At 34.5% G+C, this 22,762-nt stretch overlaps 1 protein-coding gene across 15 annotated transcripts in view; it reads left to right on the top strand.

Moving 5' to 3' along the window:
• ERC1 (ELKS/RAB6-interacting/CAST family member 1) overlaps window positions 1-22,762 on the top strand; it is a 302,503-nt gene that overhangs the window by 134,733 nt on the left and 145,008 nt on the right. For 11 of the 15 annotated variants that reach the window (XM_012732450.1, XM_004692830.2, XM_012732447.1 and 8 more), the window contains 2 exons: window positions 4,979-5,114; window positions 20,934-21,065. In XM_012732450.1, the coding sequence (XP_012587904.1) occupies window positions 4,979-5,114; window positions 20,934-21,065 (268 nt within the window). The remainder of the gene's footprint in view (window positions 1-4,978; window positions 5,115-20,933; window positions 21,066-22,762) is intronic. The other 4 variants (XM_012732452.1, XM_012732449.1, XM_004692833.1 and 1 more) reach the window with 1 other exon arrangement.

Below are 22,762 nucleotides of genomic sequence, written 5' to 3'. Positions count from 1 at the left end.
ACTTTGGGGCACCCCCACATCCTTCTCTCAGTTCACTTGCTCTCATGATCTCCCACTCCAAGAACTCTTGAACCTTGAAACAGCAATGTGTGACTATTTTTAACCTTGTATCTTTTCTTTTCGCCTTATGTGGCTCTGAGTTCATGGTCCAGCAGTGTAATCACTTCTGCTTAGCCACCCTTAAATTAGTTCCTTCTCTTCTTCTATACCACTTGCCTTGCAGAATTCTGGTGAACGATCAACCTTTGCTACCTCTGCAGTGAGCAGCTGGGGACTGCTTCAGGAAAAATTATGCAGGTGTGCTGCAGGTCTCACTTCAATTTATGGTCACAGTACTGCTTTTTCTGAACACTTTATTTCAAATTTCAATGACAAGACACCTCCCACATTCCTCTCTCCTTTTATTTTTTCCCATTGTACTTGTCCCCACCTGACATCCTTTGTATTTTAATTATATTCTTTAACTCAAGGAAGACTGTAAACTCAGCTAGGGCTGAGCTCTTTGTTCAGTGACATATTCCCAAAGACAGTGCCTCGCATATAGAAGCGTTCATAAACTATTTGCGAAGTTAGCGGTCATAGAGGTATTTTGAGAACCACCTTTTAAGAAATGAGTTTTCTGTCAGAACACTTCATTAAACTTTGAATAACTGCTGTGAGATAGGCTTGCCACACATCTGTGACAGTATATAAAGTTCCTTTTCCTAATGAAAATCAGGGTTCAGTGAGAACAAACATGAAGATAAATGAATTTAGATGTAAAGTTGTTATGCTATTCCCTTGCTGATTAAAATACTTGAATTGATAATTTAAAATACTTTAGAAGTTGAAGTATATATAAGACTATTTTGTGAATGATTTATGTTAATAATGCCATAATTATGGCTTATTTTCTTTAGGTTCTTAGAGATACAGTTTCATAAAAATAAAACACTTATTTAAAGCAGCTATGAAATAATACCACACATATCAATTAGACATAATATGTATTATTCTCTTCTAAATACTAGCTACTTGATAGTTTCTGTATAATTTGAAATTCTCACTTAAGTTTAGAAAACTAGTGTCATAAAATTTTATATCTTATTTTACATATAATATTTATAAGATTTAACTGAATATAAATGAAGTTATTCTTGGGAAGGTGGAGAACAGGGAGAATTTGTGAAATATATGTTCTCATGTGTGTAGTTAAAATTTATATATGATACAGATTTTTTATAGGTAGATGTTTATATATAACATTTAATACTTTAGTAGTATCATTTTATTTCCAATTAGTATACTTTTATGTGGTTTGTCTTGCTTAAACTGTTATTCTCCAGCTCACACACATTATATAGCTGTTTGTATGACTGTGTATCTATTCTCTCTATAGGTAACAATTTATATATAAGATAGATGTTAATAAGGTATACACACACATAATAGAAAAGGTTTGGTAAGAAAGAAACATGTGGAAAGGCTTTGATTTAACCTTCTGTTTCTCTTTTCTTGGTTGTCTAAATGGCTGAAATTATTTTATTGACATATTTAATTACCCTGCAGTCTGTGAAGTAAAAATGTAGAAAAGCCTCATTTCCCTAAGTAAAAAAAAAAATTGAAAATACAGAACAAGAAAGTGAATTGAGAAAAAGAAAAATTAAGGAGGCAAAAGCACTCAGATGTGACATCGACACTATTTCCTATGTAGTCTGATAAAACTGAACATCCTGGGCCCTCCCTTGTGGCGCAGCGGGTTACAACACAACACTAAGAAGCTTAAGCCGCTTCCACATGAGTCCGATTCCCCCCTGCCCCGGAGGTGACCCACATGGCGCGGCAGACCTCTCCTGACCTGCCCGCTGCTCCCCTCAGCAGTGTACTTCTTCGATCTGCCTGTTCTGCACACCCCACTCTGTCTCTGGTGAAGCCTCTCACCGCCCCTGAGCCTCTGGCCTGTACCCCAGTTCTGTATGTACAAAAAAAAAAAAAAATTTAGAAACTACAGAAAACCACATAATATAAAATTAGAATACTCTAATTTTTTCTTGTAGATGTCTTTATTAGCTTTTTAGGTCATACAAAGAATCAGCTTGATACTGATTTCTTTTATTTAGCATTTTATCAGGAATTTTTGGAGTTGATGGAGCTAGTTATTAAAAACATATCGTCAGTGTTTTGAAGACCAAAAGAATCAATAAAAAAAGTATATACAGTTTGGGTGGTTATTTGGCATAGATGGAGACAATGGATATTTTGATTCACTTTTCTAAAACATTTTGACCTAGTTCTGTGACATGGGAATAAAGTTAGGATAAAGAAAACCACTCATTCTCAGATATAATTATGATGAAAATTACTACAGAATGAAATTGGCTTTGTGTGGCTCAAAAGGTTACTCTATAATAGCTCTCTTCTAACTGAGAAACAGTCAAATAGTTTTAATTAGGCGTCTTTCTCCATGTTTCGTAATTACCAATTACTGCTACCGGCATTAATGATTGCCACTACCATCTGAAATAATTTCTGTATGCAAGGTGAAAAATTTTTGCACCAGTAAAATCTTTTCTTTTAAAAAATGGCAAGCAAAATCGTTGTATCTGGCAAAGTAATGTTACGAGAAATGTAATTTTGGGAAAGAGCCGTTTGATTCATGAAAACAATTTTGCTTCATTTCTTGTCTTTTCTAATCAAACATCTCAGTCTTTTTTCCATTAGTTGATATGATTGGTATTAAACTAGATAAAAATTGAAATATTAGTGCTGGATACTGTGGAGTGAGGGAAATCAAATATAGACATTCCCTTTTTACTTTTGGTAGAGACTGGAAGTATTTTCTGTGGCTGAATGATATGTGTGCTGATGATAATGCAAGATAGCAGAAAGCAGAGTTCTGAAATGTGACTTTGGAATAATTTTTCAGAATTCACTTCCATCAGAGAATGACATCTTACTATGTTACTAATTAACAGTTTTATTTTGTAGAATTAATTATAATTGTGATGCTGAGGAAGTATTTAGAAATTATTTTTATTTTGGGTGGACTGCAGGTATAGAATTATAGCCAAATCATCCAAAGGCAAAAGTGTTTTCAGAACTTGGTTATAAAGAGGATTTCAATTTTGTTTTTGACATTATCACTAGCTGTATCCTATGAGAGACCATTGTTACACAAAATAACAGAAATGCCAATTTTTTTCCATAATTTTATAAATGTGTAGTTGAACTAGAAGGAAGTAAAGAGTTTATTATAGAGATAGCCATAGTGCAAAATATAAAATGAGGTTTATTGCTTGATAAAATTGACTTAACATTAGAAAATCTCAAAAGCATATCAATAAATACATATTTATTCATTCACAGCTAAAGGAACAGCAACTTTTGGCAGACAAGGAATAGATTTAAAAATTCTACAGAAAAAAATCAATAATAAATACCATAGTCACTGTGAGATGTGAAAAGTTTTATTTTTTTGAGATGTGAAAAGTATTTTAGGAAAAAGACAAACATAACTACTCTTACTACTTCTTTTCATCATGGTTCTGGAATATTAAGCCAGTCAATAAGATAAGAAAGAGGAGATTATAAAAACTGGGGGAAAAGGGGGGGCGCATTATATTTATATAGCTGTCTACATAGAAAACCTCCCCAAAAATGCACAGAAAATTAATAGAATTAAGCATTTACCAACTATGCCAGATGTATAAATGGTATGGAAATCAAGCATGCAACTCTGTTTGCTGGCAAGAAGATGTTAGAAAATTTAGTTTAAAAAACATCATTAAAATAGTATATTCAGCCTAAGTATATCAGTTCATGGAGTGAATGGATGATTACAAGAACAGTTTATGAAAGGTTTGTGTTGCACACAGAAGAACTGTTAGCTGTTACTCTCTTGATTCACTGATGGCTCTTAGTAAGAGCAGGGAAATCAGACATCCCATGCTTTCTGATGTGAGGATGTATATCGAACACAATTCCATTTACTACAAAGTGGAAACTGAATCTGTTCAAATCTTTAAAGTTAACTTATAGTATACCAAAAAAAAGAAAACGAGAAACTTAAATGACATTATGAAGGAACAAATAGACAATCCAAACTATGACTCATTCACAGACCCAGTCAGTTTTGTTTTGTTTTGTTTTGTTTTTTTAAACAGTCAGTGCTATTATAAAAGGGGATAGGAAGGAAGCGAGAGATTTTTCTCTAAATTAATAGAAACTTGAAGGATTGGTGAACTTTTTTGAGATTCTCATTAAAAAACTGCTGTACAATTTTTTGAGAAAGCTGGAGAAATTTGAATATAGAAAGGATATTAGTAATACTTAGAATTATTAATTTTGTTAATACATTGTTGAAAACATCCTTTGTTCTAGAGTACTTGTATAAGGAACTGCATGCAGTGACATGATATATGGAATTTAAAATGACAATAAAACATACAAGATTATGCTTACGGAGATAGTGAAATAGTGTAGGGAGAAGAACACAGGAGCTGCAGAAGCAGCTTTATTTCTCTTTTGCTTAATCTGCGTTCCCAGATATTTTATCATTAACTGTGATATAACATCACACACACACTACATATAGTATTTTGAGTGAAATATTTAATCATAATACAATTAGAATTTTATTACAAAATCTTAGTCAACCATTTTACTATTTCGCAGCATTGATGTTGGGAAACTGTTTCTGTATTTTCAACCTAAATTTCCTACTTGTTTTCTTTTCCCTGTCATTTCAAAGTCATGCTTGTTTTAGTTTTTCAAAAAGCCTTCACGAAGTTACATGCTGAAACACATGTTCCTGAAACAACGTTATATTAATCTTTTGCTACCACTGGTAGGAAAGAATTTTAAGGGGTTAAAAAAAATTTGCCACAAGAATTCTTTGTTGATTTTCAGCTTTTTGTGGTGTCAATCATGTAAGCCTGTAAATAAACATATTCTTTTCTCTGATATGTGAAAAATGTGATTTTCCTCCCCCTGTTAATAGGCAAGTGAAAGACCAGAATAAGAAGGTGGCAAACCTGAAGCACAAGGAGCAAGTGGAAAAGAAGAAGAGCGCACAGATGCTCGAGGAGGCTCGGCGAAGGGAGGACAATCTCAATGACAGCTCCCAGCAGCTGCAGGTAGAGTGCAAGGAGATCTGGAAGGATCTGGTGAAGAGAGTGGATCCATAATTGCATGTTGTTTTTTTCTCTTCTTTATTCTCCTTTTTTCTGTCTCTCTAACCCTGCTTGCTGCCTTCCTGTCATACCAACTGTTAAGCAATAAAGGAATGACTTTAATTAGAGAAGGCAGATTTTATTCCACAGTGTTTTGAGGACATCTCAGCATAGGAGAAAGTTCCTCTTGCTTCAAGTTGATCACATTTATTGGTAAGTTCAGTGTCAGCTTAATGCATGGGTTCTATTGAGCTTTCATGATGGTAAGTATTAACTATTTTCCAATTTCCTCATTAAAGTATATTGCTAATCCTGGCAGATGTTTGTTTAACTTCCTTTTTTCCCATTCTTACTCTGCTTTTCCCACTCAGCCCCCTTCTCTGCCTTTCTTTCCCTTTCTTCTCTTCCCTATATTCTTCTTTTAAAAATTCATTTTGGAGAACTTATTTTACGTTATTCCTTATTAGTTCAGTGGCATGATTGGTATGAAAGCCTAGTTAGTTACATATTTGTTAAATCAGGCTCAGTGACAATTGTAGTAGTAATAAAGACTGATTAAGTGCCCAGTATTTGAAACTAGGCTGTGGACATTGATTATTTCTAACCCCCACCATTACCCAGTCCTGCACATTTTGTAGATAAGGAAAGTGGACTTACAGACATTGGATTGATTGCTTACTTACCTAAATGCTACAATTTTTAAGTGTCTCAGTCATGCTTTAACTGACATCTTCTGGATCTACAGCCTGTTCAAAATGAAGGTTTAGGTTTTGGAGAAGAATGCTGCGTGCGAACTTCCTGGGTGCCTCTGACACTCTTGCTACAACTGCTAAGCCATTGCCAGGTCGCTTTCTTTCAGTGCAGCTTTTGATTGGGTATGATAGAGAGTTTATGCCATAACAGCACAATTAGGAAATCTTTGCCAAGCAGATCTGGAGGAGTTCATATAAATCTGTTGTTTAGAAACCATTTTTAGGCTTTACACCAAATTCATTTCAGACATGAAAGTGTTACTACTTTTGCCTTCTTTTCTCTTTTAGTAAACTTTTATTGATTATAACATACATACTTCTTTTAGAAACAGTACAGATTTCCTGAAATATACCCACTTTTTGAAAACAAAAGCTAAACAGCTTACCATCTTTCCCTTATACCTAACCACAGCAGCTGGTAGTGTCAGTTTTCTCTTTTTTGTGTGTGCCAGGCTTGATGGTTAGAAAATATTTAATTTTGTTTTAACTTGTTTCTCTAATTACCAGTAAGACTAAATATTTTTCATGTCTTAAAAATCTTGTACAAAATTTTTCTTTTTGTCTTTCCCTAAGTAATACAGTGTAACACCTATGTATATATCATTTATATTATAAGTGATTTAGAGCTCTGTGGGAGGATTTGCACAGGGGTCCTGCAGGTACTGAGCCATTTTCTGTAAGATAATTATCTGTGGGTTTTTATATCCATGGGTGATCTTGGAACTAATATAACCTTTATATAATCTGAGATAAATTTTTTCCCCTCATTTTCTACACAAAATGCATTTCATTTCTTTAATGAAACTGTATTTTTCAGATAATGCAGTTTCCCACTTCTCACATGTCAGTTGTGTTTCTAAAACCGTCTATGTATCGTACTTACTTTGAATTGATATGTTAAATAATGCTTGTCATATTTATTTTTCCTTTTCAGAAATTTTCCTTGTGAATCTTAGATATATAAGTCCTTTTTTTCTAAAGATTTACTTATTTATTTATGCATACAGAACTGGGGTACAAGCCAGAGGTGCAGGGGCGGTGAGAGGATTCACCAGAGACAGAGTGGGGAGCAGAACAGGTAGATTGACGAAGAACACTGCTGAGGAGAGCAGCAGGCGGGTCAGGAGAGGTCTGCCACACCATGTGGATCACCTCCGGGGCAGGGATCGAACTTATGCTGAAGTGGCTTTAGCTTTTAGTCAGGAGAGGTCTGCCACGCCATGTGGATCACCTCCGGGGCAGGGATCGAACTTATGCTGAAGTGGCTTTAGCTTTTAGTGCTGTGCTTTAGCCCACTGCGCCACCAGGGAGGGCCCTATAAAAATCCTTTTTTAAAGTCTTTTGCATGGCTTGTCCTTTGAAAGCTGTTGTTTTGCATTTGTCTCCCACCAACAACAGGGTTAAATACATTAGGTTTTCTTCTTCATTAGCTACATGTGTAGGTATATGTGTATTTCCTTGATCTATATGTAATTTGTTGCATTTTATAAAACAGGTTAAAAATTTTTTTTCCCTTATCCCTTTCCATTTCACCTAGTCACAGTTGTAATCCGGAATCTTTTAGAACATATATATATGGTTAATAGTATACTAAGTTTTACAGAATATTCTATTTAGTTTCAGATTAAAGATTGTGTTGTTCTTATGCCATATGTTTTTAGTCCAAATGAACACATAAGTGTACAAACTTGATAGGACATCGCTACCATAATTTTCTATCAAACCTTTTCCCCCTATGTAACTTTTATTGTAGCTTTGGGTTTCTTTAAGTGTATTTAGTTATATTTTCACTTGCTATTTATTCATTCATTCCCCAGGCAGGGTCTTTGTTTTTCCTCTCTCTCTTTCCATTCTTAACTGCTTTTATTCTTTATCATGTTAAAAGAAAACGAGTATTTGTAGGAAAATGTTGCATACAGAAATTTCATATCCAGGTAACAACCAAATTATTAAAGATCACAAAGAAAATTAAATAAAACTCCAAATGACGTTTTAAAAGTATGAAAAGAAATCAACAGATGTACTTAGTGTAATATGTTAATTGTTTCTTTAAATGAAGACTAGTGACACAAATTGTAGAGCTTCTGTCTCAAGATGATTGAGAATTAATGTGAGGATTTGTGTAGAAGTATGTTTGCAACAGTATGTTAACATGTTTGGACCATATGGTGTGATACAACATGAAGTGGTATAATGAAGGAAATGTGAGAGATTAATTTTTGTATAAAAGTACACATTTTATGAGAAAATTATTAAATTTTCCTAATGGAATTCTATGAGAAATTTGCCTATTGGAATTGACTAAATAACAATTTGGGGGTTCCTGGCTCTCAGGGGACATTCAGAGCATCTAAAGATATTTTCAATTGTTGCAATTTGACATCTATTTGGTAGTGTCAGAGGTGCAACTCAGCTCACAGGACACCACCCACAGCAAGTTTTTATTCAATCCTAAGTGTGAGTAGGCCAAGCTAGAAAGGTCCTGATGTAGACACACTTGAAGGCCAGCTCTTTATTCCAGCTATTACTATAGATGTAGTTTTCATTACTAGTTTTGCAAAGTTATAATATATAGGACTCTTTGTTATATCCCTTTCTGTTCATAGCAAAGGCCATTACTATGAAGCTCAAATTCCGTGATAATAGAGCTGTAGGCCTAAATAATACCACCTGGATACATAGTTTCCTAGTAGTGTAATTTCAAGTGAGATATCCTAGGAGAGTTGTGATCAATGAATAGGTTGATCAACATATACCACATCTATTGCATACAGTTCCACATTGAAGTTATTCCCATTGTAAAATTAAAATAGCTAATTGTAGGTGTACTGTTTATTAATTCAAAGAAGATTTAGTGTTTTAGAGGTGATTAGTATTTGTCACACTGTTGCAGTTCAAGTTTTTGGGTACTTTTGGGGTACTTTACTGGCATTGCAGAATAGCAATTAAGGATTTGTGTGCTAAGAGTTCTTAAAACCTAAATTTTTTGTGCTTTAAGTTTCTGAATTTACATTTGGGTCCATCTATTGATGATGAAATAGAAGTAGAGGGAAACCATTGTCTTATTTCTGTTTTAAAAGGAATTATTTTATTGTTTCTACTATAACAATTCTAGGATTAAAATAAATTCTTTATCATATTAAAAAGAAATAATAGTTCATGTTTTGAACTTTGTTGAGTAATGAATATTTTATACCAAAGATGCCACTTTGGTTTCCAAAGATGAATTTTAATCATATTAATAAACACATAGTGTGTCTTCTTTTGATGGTGAAGATGAGAACTTGCTTTAGAGTACAAGATTCATTTTAGCCTATGCTACTCAGTGATTGACTGTTTTGGTGTTAAGTTCATCCGTGGTTTCATTCCTCTGGTAGAACTTATATTTTGTCCCAAAGCATCAATAAAAGTTTTTTACTTACCTTTGTTCTGAAAAATAAAATATATTTTAATAAGTGCATAAAACATACATCTATATATATATATATATTTTTTTTTTTTAAAGAAGTATTTATTTGTGCATACAGAACTGGAGTGCAGGCCAGAGGCTCAGGGGTGGTGAGAGGCTTCACCAGAGACAAAGTGGGGAACAGAACAGGCAGATCGATGAAGTACACTGCTGAGGGGAGCAGCGGGCGGGTCAGGAGAGGTCTGCCGCTCCATGTGGTCACCTCTGTGGCAGGCGGGAATCGAACTCATGCGGAAGCGGCTTTAAATTCTCAGTGCTGTGCTTTAACCCGCTGCACCACTAGGGAGGGCCCATACATCTATATTTTAAAAATATAAAAGTACATACAGGGTAATTACCTCAAGAAATTGTAATTTTATTGGCAACCCAAAAATCATGCACCCATTCTTTCTCTTTTTTCCAGAGGGAGACATTATTATGACTTTTTTTTTTTTCTTTACAACCTGTGTACATGTCAAAAAGTATCAGTTGATTTGAATATTTTTACTTTATATAATAGTCACATTTACACTCTTTATTCTTCTGTGACTTCTTTTGTTCAACATATTTAACACTACTTATTACACCAAATATTTGATTTCTCTATTACATTATTACATTTGGCTTCTCTGTCTATATTAACTATGACAGTTGTGTGTAGCATTTGCACATTGTCTTTGTTGTACTGTTTTTTAAAATTCCATGTTTTTATCTTGAAAAATATGTAAAACAACAAAGTTCTGTAAAAACAACTATTTCTTTCCAATTTTTCATTTTTTTAATACTTCAGATGAAACAAAGTTATTGGCAGAAACTGAGTTTGGAAATAAGTTTTTTTTTGCTCTTTGTTCTTGGCTGAACATGTTGAAAGTGTTCTGAAGAAAGATTAAACAAATTCCGTATATGTGAGTGAAAATGATATCTGAAAAATGGAGGAGAGCTAGGGACCCCAGCAGGCTCTGAACACTGCCATCATTTTTCACGGCCTTTGTCCTGCATCCCCTTCCAGTTCCTTCCTTAAGATAACCCGTGACCACAAGTTGCATCCTTTTTGTGCCTTCGTGTTTTAGACAGTTGTACTCTGTAGTAAGTAGTTTCACCTTTTTGTTCTAATAACACCTTTATGCTTTTAAGATTATTAAAGATCCCAAAGGTGACTTTTTATGTGGGTTATAATTATCATGTACATATGTAGTTACTTATTGAACCCCTATCCCATGTCTCTAGTATCCAAAGACATTTGCAGCAATATCAAAATGCACACACACACATATGTGTGTAGTGTTGGTAATTGCAGAATGTTGGAGACAATCTAATTGCTCACTGGTTGAAAGTGCTTCAGCCCAGCATGGTATATCTACCCTGCAGAGATTGTTGATATTTTACAAAATACAGAATATGATTGTTAAAAACAAGGCACATATCAGTGACCAGCCTTTTCTGTTACCATGTTTTTTCTATTATAGCAACTCTTCTGTTAGTTTTCTGCATTTAATTTTGCCAAACATTGTTTCCCTTAGATTTTAACTTTATATTAGTCTTTTCTTGCATGTTTTAACAGGAAACATATTTCCTTAGTTGAGAATATTTATCTTACATATTTTTATTCTTTAAGCTGTTAATACCCAGTTTGTCTTTTGACAAAACTACAAATTTATACTCATGTTTAATAAGACTAAGTAGATTGTAGGGACTCATATCAACACTGTCATCATTTGTTTTTATTTATAACAAAGTTTCTGAACTTAACTTTGAGAGAGATTAATGAGATTAATGGGACTTCAGAAAGATTAATGGGACTCAGAGAAATTTGTTGGCTCTTTCTTGTGAGACCAGTGAATATTACATATATTAAAAATGAAATTCAAAGATGGTGAAAACAATAGAAATTAAAGTAGGTGAAGATACCACTATATATATATAGAGAGAGGGGGGGGGGTATATGCCCTTACATACAGAACCAGTGAGACATTTGTATGTTTCTTTAAAATTTAATTTGATTTGCTCTATCTACAAAAAAAAAAACTATGTCCACTTTGGTAAGATATTTTTTTTCTTTTTGAAATAAAGGCTGCTCTTGGTTTTCACATTGGCTTAGGGTACTTATTTAAGAAAACTTTTAAAAATTATGATTGTCTCACATTTTTTTTAAAAGATTTATTTATTTATACCTATAGAACTGGGGTGCAGGCCAGAGGTGCAGTGGTGGTGAGAGGCTTCACCCAAGACGGCTTGGGGGATAGAACAGACAGGCAGATCTACAAAGTACACTGCTGAAGGGAACAGCGTCAGGAGAGGTCTGCAGCGCCATGTGGGTCATCTTCGGGCAGGGATCGAACTCATGCCAAAGTGGCTTTAGCTTCTCAGTGCTGTGCTTTAACCCACTGTGCCATCAGGGAGGGCCCTGTCTCACATTTTTATAGAAGTAATATGATAGATCACATGCCAGATACCAGTAATATATTAATATTTTTATTTTTGTAAATGTGAATTTTAGTTTCTTTTAAATAAACCTCCTAGATCTTAAAAAAAAAAGATTTATTTTACTTATGCATACAGAACTGGGGTACAGGCCAGAGGAGTGGTGGGTGAGAAGATTCACCAGAGACAGAGTGGGGAGCAGAACAGGCAGACGGATGAAGTACACTGCTGAGGGGAGCAGTGGGCAGATAAGGAGAGATCTGCCACACCATGTGGGTCTGCTCCCTGGTGGGGGATTGAACTCATGCTACAGTGGCTTATGAGAGCTTCATAATGTGGTGCTTTAACCCATTGTGCCACCAGGGAAAGCCCCCTCTTGATCTTTTTAAAGATTTATGCTATATCAATTCTTCCTTTATTATTTAACCTTTTGGGGGGGGGACAAAACCGGGCTTTTTCTGTATGTCTTCATGGTGTTCACAACAATTATATTGCAAAAGTATACATACAAATCAGTTCCTCTGTTTCTAACCCTGTGGATAGTTGGTGAAATTAACTTGAAAATTCTGTTTTCTTTTAGGTGAAGCACCAATTCCAATTGTTGGCTTGTATACAACTTTTTATAACTTTTAAAACTAATTGTACCACTTTTTGCCACTTAGAAAAGGAAAGCAAAATGAATCTTAAGGTTATTTTAATAAGCTGCACTGTTAGAAATGTACTCTATAGACAAACCTATGTTCCATTTGATACCAATGAAATGTGTGGAAAATGTTTACTTTTTTCTAATTTGAACTATCCAGTGATAATATATAAGCTGTTCCCCTAATCACTGTTCTAAGTGATCTTCTGCCCACATTCCTTGAGCTTATTCAGGAATGCTCCTAATAATACGATTAGTAGTTACAGTTAAATTTGGCACTAAAATTCTTACAAATACTGTGTTTGTGCCTAGTGAAGTGACTGCTTTAATCATTTCCTTTGTGTTAATATGAGAGCTTCTCTCAGTTTTACCTTTGGAAGATGAAGCCTCCAATAAAATTCCTTTTACTTTCAGGAGGGCAGATGATAGGACCCCTTTGACAAAACCTCAGTGGCAAGAGTCAGCCTCTTACAAACCACATTAGTTGTTTGTTACTTTAAGTAAAAGAACATTTTGTGGGTTTGGGTAAAGACTAAAGATTACAGTTGTACTTTTACAGCTCAAAGAAGATATGTTTTAACTTTAAGTAAACTCGGTGTCCTTGCCTGAGTTCCTGAACCCCAGCTACCAGAGTTTTCAAGATGAGAACAGTCTAATCTATATGGGATAAGTATGCTAGATGATCTGTAAATGTTAATTATGTGGATCATCACTGTATATGCATGTATTTCCATTTCTTTAATGATTGTATCTATTTGTGCTTTGACTTCCATTTTTTGCCAGTGAGGCTATAACTGGGGAGATATTTGAGGAACTTTAAAGAGAAGGGAGAAGAACATATTTAAAAATTTTAACCCAGAGCATTTCTTTAAGCAGTTGCTGTGTAACCAAATTCTATCTCTGTGCTAGGCTAGCTTCTTTTCTAATAAATCATCTTCATCAATACATCTGGCTTTAATTTTTTTGCCCACTAAGCATCTGAGCAGTTGGTAATTGAAGTCTGACATGTTGAATGATTTTAATGAAATCTACTGCATGTGTATATATGCTTAGGGGGATGGCGAAGAGGTAGGAAGAATAAGCAGGGGGGTTGAGGGCATTAAAGTATTGCTGTCCCTTTACATTAAGGATAATGGATAGCAGTTAACATTAATATCTTTCAGAACATGTTAAAATCTCTCTGGTAAGTGGTATTTACTCCAAAGGAAGCAGCTCTTATTATTAATCTAAATGAATAACCTCCATAACCATGGCAAAGTCAGAACTGGGAATGGGAAAAGTGAACATGGGAAGCTGTGTTCCCTTGGATTATTTATAGGAAATCCACAGGGACCATGTGCTGCTGAAAAAAGGGGGAAGCTTAATAAGATAGTCGTTATCAAGGGGTTTCTTTTTATGCTATTGATCAATTTTTCTTTTAACTTCAAACTTAATTTTTTAGTTGCAGTTTTTCCGATTTGTTTTCCTTATTAAGTGTTTGACTCAAAAGAAAAGCAATCAACACCAGAGTCTTACAGCTACAGTGGTATATAGATTGATGTTGACAGACCCAATGCTAAAAAGCTACATTCAGAGGTGTGTATTAGGCAAGTGATATTATGGGACTTGCTGAGGACCCATAATAGCTTTATTTTTAAAGCGTTTAAAGGACCAATTAGTAGCATTCCATTTTCTCTCTTCTTTTCTGCCATTCCCCCAAAACTAGTGACTCAGACCCCTGCTTTGAACCCTGTAATCAGTGAAGGAAGCAGTCTCATTTGATTTAAGTTACGTAAATGTGGTTGGTTTCAGTACCCAACCCAATGGTAGGAAAACTGGTCTGTGTTTGTTTTGATGAGTGCAGACATACTGTATAGCAGTTGAAGAGAAATTCTAAAAATACTGCTTTCATTTTTTTTTTTGCTTTCATTTTTAAGTGATATAAACTATCTAAGATTGTATGGCATTCAGATAGCTGTTTTATGAGCTCTCTGAGGCACACAGTACAAGTATAAATTTGAGTTTACCTGAGATAATTGAAAAGAGTGAATACAGGGTAAACAGGTGAAAGAAATTTCCTTCAGATAACTAACTTATTGCTAGAAAATTAACTGCAAACTATACAGTTTATCTCTTTAATTTAAAATTAGACTGATTTTTAGCTAAATATGTGGCATTTTCCCTTTTCTACTTTTAGAGTAGAATCAATTTTAATGAAACCCTGGGGAACCAGGCATTGAGTTTAGAGAGGGCTTTTATTAAGTGGGGGCCAACATGACTCTGGATATTCACTCGTTTATTAAAAAAATGGGTTGGTTCCCAAAAGAAACAAGCTTCACTAAAATATGAGAGCTAAACTTATTGACAGGCCTCTGATATGTAGGGCTCTCTAAATATAACTCCTAAACATTTGCCCAATAATTTTTTTTCAGTTGAAAAATTTGGCATATGCTAACCTATTAAGTTGGGTTATTCTTAACTTTTACTGTAACCACCAGAAAATCTCTCATTAGAATGCAGTCCAATTGCACATTTTATTCTGAATAATTTGAGAGAATTCATATTTTGATGATCCCATATCCCATTATATTCCAATCAATGCGCCAGATTTATGAAGTATCCTTAATGTCTGCCTTTTATTTGTAGGTACGTTTGAGTTCCACTTGAATGTTGTATCGTTGGCTTCCATTTTTATATACTTTCATAATAAAAGCTGGTTTTTTGTAGTAAAGGTCTGTTATCCGAACACATTGTCCTCTCAAAAGCAGTTTTGATAATCACTTTATCTGTTCTTTTTTGTTTATTAAGAGGCCAGTTTTCTTACTGGGTATGTGAGAACCATTTCCAAGATGGCCCCAAGTTATCCTTTCCCTAGTCTGCATCTCTTGGTATAGTGCTTGCTTGTATTGGGTCAGGATTAGTTTGTGTGAGCAAAAATTAATGTTGGAAGTGATGATATGTGACTTCTGAAGCCAGATCATAAAAGACAGTGGTATTTCTTCATTGTCTTCTTGGATCACTTACTCTAAGGAAAGCCAGACATCATATTTTAATAACTTTCAAGCAGTTCTTTGGAGAGGAACAGAGGCACCTTGTCAAGGTGTCAGCTGTCACCAACTTACCTACCATGTAGTAGAAACAGAACTGAATCCTGGTTAATATCTTGATTATACCCCAGAACTGTTTGGCTAAGCTACTTTTGAATCCTGACCCACAGAAGCTATGACAGAAATGCACATTGCTATTTTACCTACTGTATTTTGAGGTAACTTGTTATATGCAATAAACAGTACAGGTACTTTATATCCTAGGTACTAAAGTGATATCCCACATACTTCCGTTTTTTCCCTTTAAATGCATAGTTGATTTTCTCTGTTGGCAGGAGTTTCTGCTGTTTCAGTTTGCTTTGTTTGTTATTATTGTAGTTATTTTCAGTATTGAAGATTGCTAGCTATTTGGGCAGTGTTTCTTATAAGGACCTTCATCTGTGTAGCTCATAATTATTTGTGTGCTGATAAGGCTAGGGCATTATGAATTTACACAAAGCATGATATGTGCAGTGGTTCATAAACATACTATATTAAAGCTGTTTAGCTGGTGCAGTGTGCTGTCCACATGTGAGCATATACATAATTCTAAATTTTCTAATAGATTCATTAAAAACATTAATACATTTACTAATGTATTTTGTCTAATCTAGTATATCCAAAGTGTTATCATTTCAACATATAATCAATAGAAAGATTATTAATGACCTATTATACGTTTTAAAAAAACCTTTAGAATGTATTTATATCATATCAATTTGGACTAGCCACATTTTAAGTGCTCAGTAGTCACATATAACTAATGGCTACCATACTAGACAGCACAAATGATGTATTTAACTGATAACATTAAGACTATTCTAAACTAGCAGCAAATAAAACAAGCAACAGGAGTGATTTTCTTCAGTGTGGCAGTTTTATGTTAACTGTAATCTCTGTCTATATTTGGTTTCCAGTAAGTTACTTTTCTATTTGGTTCCAAAAGTTACTTTTTTCTAATGAATGCCTCAGATTCTTCAAACCTGTGGAATATCCTAAAGATAGGAGGATATAGAGATATTAGAGGTTCTGTATAGATTTGTCCAGAACCTGAACGTGCTTTGTGATTTATTTTGAAGCCTGGTGAAGGTGGACTTTTTGAAAGAGCCTGTGCCTCCTAGAGTCACTCATTTGAGCCACTATGAAGCATTCCAGCAGTTTCAGCACATCCTGTCCTTCTTCAAGCCTGGACCTGAGAATAGAAGTGTACCAAGTCTGCTGTGCTTTATGATTTTGGTAGTACAGTACTTTACCAACTTGAATTTTATGGTCTATATACATATTCCAAGAAACTTGGTGATAATTGTCGTTTCTTACAGTGATAACTGTCTTTTATTCAAGAAGTTAAGATACTGAACAGATTAGAGGTTTTTCTCTTTCTTCAAAGAATATACTGTTAAAGGTTGTATAGATGAATAGCTTTGTCAATAGAATTATGTTTTGCTCTATCACCAAAATCTGCCCACTGTTATTTTTGTAGGTATTTAAAAAAAAAAAAAAAAAACAGAAAATTGCCCAGAAAAGAGTCCAGGATGAGAGACAATTTTGAAAGCTTTAGGTTTAGTGTTGTGTCTGGGACTGTTGGGGTATTTACGCTTCAGGTTTCTTAAGAATTTTTAGAATAATAGTTGCAGAACTTAATGTAATATATTGTCCCTTTATAAAGCCTTATGTGGGCTATTTCTCAGTTACTTGAAGATTAAGGAATTTCTCACAATTTTGAGCCTTTTATGCAAACTATTGGTATGAAGAAATTCACCAAACTATTGAATAAGAACCCGAAGAGCATGATTACTTTAAAATAATATTTATTTCCCTTCAAAAAGATGTGTTTTTTTTTTTTTTTTTTTGCCATCTTGAGGTATATTCACCTAATCTTTTCTCTCTCTTTGGTAGTTAATACTTACTAGCATAGCAGCATCTGAAACAGTCACTATGTAGACATTTACAGAAGCTCTTTATCTTAATAATTTACTAGTGGTATATGTTATCCTTTTAATATTTTAAAAATTTATATGTTTTTATAGAACAAATATATTTACATAATTTACAAAGTGAAATGTTACATGGCTTATAATAAATAATAGTAATAATCCTTTATCTCATTGTCTAACCTTGACTCTTGCTCCTATATAACAATCAGTCTTGCTTCTTTTGGTATTTCTTCTGTTTATGCTCACTTTTCTAAGTGACATTTTTATATTGTTGTTTTTGATTTTTCTTATTTAGATATCACATTCTGTTGATTTCTTACTGTGATTTCTTAATCTTTTCATCTTAGCAGTATTGAGATTTACATTATAATATCTAAAACAGTATAAATTTTTAATGTAGTTTTTTTATATATATTTTACACCATTGTTCATTTTTGTACAGTATTTGCTTTCTACTCTCAGTAATAGTCCCCAAAGAATAGGGGACTCCTCTACATTGGGGATTCCTCTATGTAGTCTCCATAGAACTCCCACCACCAAACCACCCATACACTGGCACCATAGTCCCTTGTGCTCTTCCCTCCCCTATTTTGATCCCTTTCTTTCTCTTTCCTCTGCAGGATGTCTCGATTTATAGTTGCCTGTTAATTAATTAATTTATTTATTGTTATTACTTTCCCCCTGATCCCTTATTTGGTGTCCTTCCTATAAATGAAATAATCTGATATTTTCCTTTTCTCTTCTGATTTATTTCACTGAACATAATTCCTTCTAACTGCATCTATATAGCTGAGAACATCACGAATTTATATTTTTAATTGCCGAATAATATTCCTGTGTGTGTGTGTGTGTGTGTGTGTGTGTGTGTGTGTGTACACACACTACATCTTCTTGATTTTTGGGCATTTGGATTATTTCTATATCTTACCTACTGTAAATAGTGCTGCAATAAACATAGGGGTGCAGGCATCCTTTTGAATTGTTTTTATGTCTTTTGGGTAGATTCATGAGAATGGAATTGCTGCATCATATTTTTATCAAGTATTTTTTTTTTTAAAGATTATTCACACAGAACTGGGGTACAGGTCAGATGCACAGGAGCATTGAGAGGATTCACCAGAGACATAGTGGGAAATAGAACAGGCAGATTGATGAAGTGCACTGTTGAGGAGACCAGGGGGCAAGGCAGGAGAGGTCTGCCACACCGTGTGGGTCACCTCCAAGGCCGGGGATCAAACTCAAATTGAGGTGGCTGCAGCTCGCTTGCAGCACTGCACTTTAATCCACTGCACCACCAGGGAGGGCCCGCTGCATCATATTTTAGCTCCATTTTTAGTAGTTGAGGAACTTCCATATGGCTTTCCATAGTGGTTGGACCAGTTTGCATTCCCACCAGATATGAGGAGAATTATTTTTCTCCATATCCTTATCAGCATTTGTTGTTTCCCTTTAAAAAAAAAAAAAAAAACATGTGCCATTCTCACTGGTGTAAGGTGGTATCTCATTGTGGTTTTGATTTGCATTTCCCTGATAATGAGGGATGTAGAACATTTTTGGTATACCTGTTGGTCATTTGCATTTCCTCTTTGGAGAAGTGTTTTTGAGCCTGATTTTTTGACTGGATTATTTACTTTGTTTTTGTTGAGTTGTTTGAGTTCTCTATAGATCGTTGTGATCCGTCCCTTACCAGTTGTATGGAGTGCAAGATTTTCTTCCAGTAAGTAGGGTATCTGTTTGTTTTACCTAAGAAGCTTTTTAGTTTGATGTAATCCTAGCTATTTATCTTTTCCTTCACTTTGCTTTGGGATGAGTTTTTAAAGATGTTACTGAGATGTATGTCATACAGTGTTTACCTGTATTTTCCTCTATATATTTTATGGTTTCGGGTCTTATTTCAGTTCTTTTATCCATTTTGAGTTGATTTTTGTGCATGGTGTGAGGTAGTAGTCTAGTTTCATTTGTTTGTATGTGGCGGTCCTATTTTCCCAGCACCGTTTATTTAACAAACTGTCCTTGTTCCATTGTATATTCTTTGCTCCTTTGTCAAAGATTAGTTGTCTATGTATATGTGGCTTCACCTTGGGTTTTCTACTCGAGTCCATTGGTCTGTGTGTCTGTTTAAGTTCCAGTACCACACTGTTATCCACATGGTATATTATGATTACATTTCCTTTTCTATAGTTACAGTTTTTTCTTGATGTAATAATTCCTTTGGGAATTTTGTTTGCTTTATTAGTTCTTTGTATATATATCAACATTTTCTACCCAAATTCCTTTCTTGAAAAAGATAATTGCTCCCAGTATTGTTTCCATTGTAAAATGCATCTTAACTTTTAGCCTCAGATTAATCTATACATCTGGTTTTTTTTCTTGGTAGCATCATTCCTTGCCTTCCTATCTTCTCTTAAAAATTGTACTACTCTCTAGCGCTGTTGTCATCAAATCTCCTTCATGATAATACCTGTAGTAGAGCCCATTTTCCCATGAGCCCCCCTTGTCTTTTTTCTGTTTATTTCTTCAGCTCAATAGAACACATCTCTAGTAGCTTTTAGAGAGAATCTGTGATGTCAGGTAAATATTTGAGACTTTTCATTTGCCTTTATATTTGATTGATAGTTTGGATATAGAATTAGAATTCAGAAATCGCTTTCCCTCAGTGTTTTGAAGTTATTACTCAGTGTCTTCTTGTTTCCTCTGTTGCCATTAAAAACTTGATGAATCCAGCTTTCTGTCCTATTCAAATTTTGCTTCATTTTTCCTTCTTGTTTTAAGATCTTCTATCTTATATTGTCTTAAAGTCTTGTAGGATTTTGTTTTTCTGATAGAAATCTAGATTCACTTACCCAAAAGTTAGTTTTAAGCTGGGTACACAATATCAGAGCTAGTGGGCATTGCTCAATTAATGAAATTACTTCATCCTTAACCAAACAGGTCATTTCTATTATTTTTTCTTTTTCTTTTTTTAGTTTTTTTCATGTTACTAGGAACATTGCTTTTTGAAATTCATGAGAAAACACCATCTTCATTTTTAAAAATGACTTTGTCAAAAATTGTCTGTATGAAGAATATAATCCAAAAGATCATGATGTGTGCTTAACTTTTTTATTTCCTTTACTTTTCAGAGAAAGAGAATGCTTTCATATTCAGTCCATTTATTTAGGCATCATCCAAACTGGCTTTAAACCCAGTTTAGAAAGTCATTCAAAAACAGCTTTGTGATTTCAGATAATTCAATCCCTTGCTACCTGTGCTACCTAACCAACGGTTTTATTCTCTATTATAAAGATCAAGTTTATCTAGAGTTTTTCTTGCTTAACTAACGTGACCTTTGCTTTTAATAATATATTCCTTCAACTTTCTTCTTTTCTTGCTTCATTCTTTTCTTTGGGAAATTATCTTTTTGGTCCGGGTTTAGTTCTGAAAGGCAAAACATGTCTAAATAGATAGCCCTTTCTTGATGAATAGGCTCTCCCTGGTTTAATTAACTAGTCTACTTCACCCGTCTTCCATCATTTTCCAGGACAGTCTCCGTAAGAAGGATGACAGGATTGAAGAACTCGAAGAAGCACTAAGAGAAAGTGTACAGATAACTGCAGAGCGAGAAATGGTGCTCGCACAAGAGGAATCAGCCAGGACCAATGCTGAAAAACAGGTCTGCGATTTTATATAGTCACTGGCAGTGCTGCTGGTTAAGTGAAGGTAACATCCAAACAGGATAGTTTAGGTAAACAACACATGATCTCTGTGTATAGGATTTCAGAAACGCTTAATCAAATGTAAGATCTAGAGTTAAATAATTAAAATATAGTTGTATGAAAATTGACATCTTAATGCAGGCATATTGGCGTTAATAATTTAGGGCTGATTTAACTTATATGTATGTAGTACTAGATCATGCATCTGATTTTTAAATGGAAAGGAGAAAACAGTTCTGTGCTGAAGATGTAATTTTAAACAGCAAATAGTTTATTTTAGACCCTTGTCTTATTCAAAGAGCACTTAAAATTTTAACAACTTATGGTTAATAGCCAATATAGAGGACATAGACACCACCACACTTTGGAGTCCTTGATCAGCATTTCTCAACTGTGAGGTGACTTGTAAAAGGGTTTCCATGGCTGCTGTTTGTGGTGCTTTGTATGTATTTGTTGTATATATTTTCCTGTGCATCTTTTTAGACCCCTATACTCTTGCTTTGAACTGTGTACTAGGAAGAATAACCAAAGATGGGAGGTATGGATGGGAGAATTAGTTTTAGAATGCTAATCAAGAATGCTAATCTTGATTTCCTTGAGAGTGTGATGACATGAGAAACCACTTTGATGAACTGTCAGTGCTCTTGTGAGCTGAGATAGCTGCATAGCGAGGGGGCAGGCACAGTTGTGTGTTCCACAAGGGGGTCCCTCCCTCATCAGGTGTAGCTACATGTGAGCATATGGTTTCATTAGTGGTGAGTATAGAAAGGAAAACTGACATTTATTAGCAAAACTGAGGGGAAATTTTATCATTTCACAGAATGAGTGTTTTTCAGTGTCCTGTTCCTAGAGAAATACCTTTTCCATTTTCTCTTTAAATATTTCATAATGTACAGTTTAAGAGGTTGGTAGTGAAGAACTTCACAGAAGAGATTGTGACAGTTGTTTTAAGATGGAGAGAGAGTTTGTCTTTATTATTTCCAAAATGTTTCCCCTCCTTTTCTTCCTGTGAAGATTTTTGTGTGTTGGGACTATTTAGTGATAAGTCATGTGCTGAGAGATCACATACCACTTTTGGTAATTCATAATAGACCATCATAAAACAGCTAAAAGAGAAAAGCTTATTTAAAAAAATAAGACATATTATGGTATTTAGACTGTTCTGTGTTCTTTTTAAGTTATTAGTGTGTGAACTGGTTGTTTATTATATTTTGAGTCTAAGTTACTTTTCTTAAAGCAGTGTTTTAGTTTACAGAAAAGTTGACCACAAAGTACGGAGTTCCCATGTACTCTTTCCTCCACCAGCATTTTGCCTGATACTCACATTGTGCATTTGTTGGAGTCAGTGGAGTAGCATTGCTATATTATTATTAGGTAGTATATACTGTTTATTTCAGTTCACTCTTTGTGTGGTGCATTCTTTGGGTCTTGTCAAATGTGTATAATTCCAGGCGTGAACCATTACAGTATCACACAGAATAGTTTAGTTGCACTGCCAGAAAAACGTGCTCTGCTCCAGTTCTTTATCCCTCATCTATCTCCCCAGTTCCTAAATTTTTCCTGTTTCTAGTTTTGCCTTTTCCAGAATTCCAAATAGTTGGAATCGTACAGTATATGTGATTGAATTACTTTGATTTAGCCGCTGCATTTTCAG

Source organism: Condylura cristata, unplaced genomic scaffold (genome assembly GCF_000260355.1).
Source record: "Condylura cristata isolate star-nosed mole 26May11 unplaced genomic scaffold, ConCri1.0 scaffold00034, whole genome shotgun sequence".
Classification (NCBI taxonomy): domain Eukaryota; kingdom Metazoa; phylum Chordata; class Mammalia; order Eulipotyphla; family Talpidae; genus Condylura; species Condylura cristata.
Note: the sequence above shows the minus strand (reverse complement) of the source record. Positions and strands in the feature narration are given on the sequence as shown.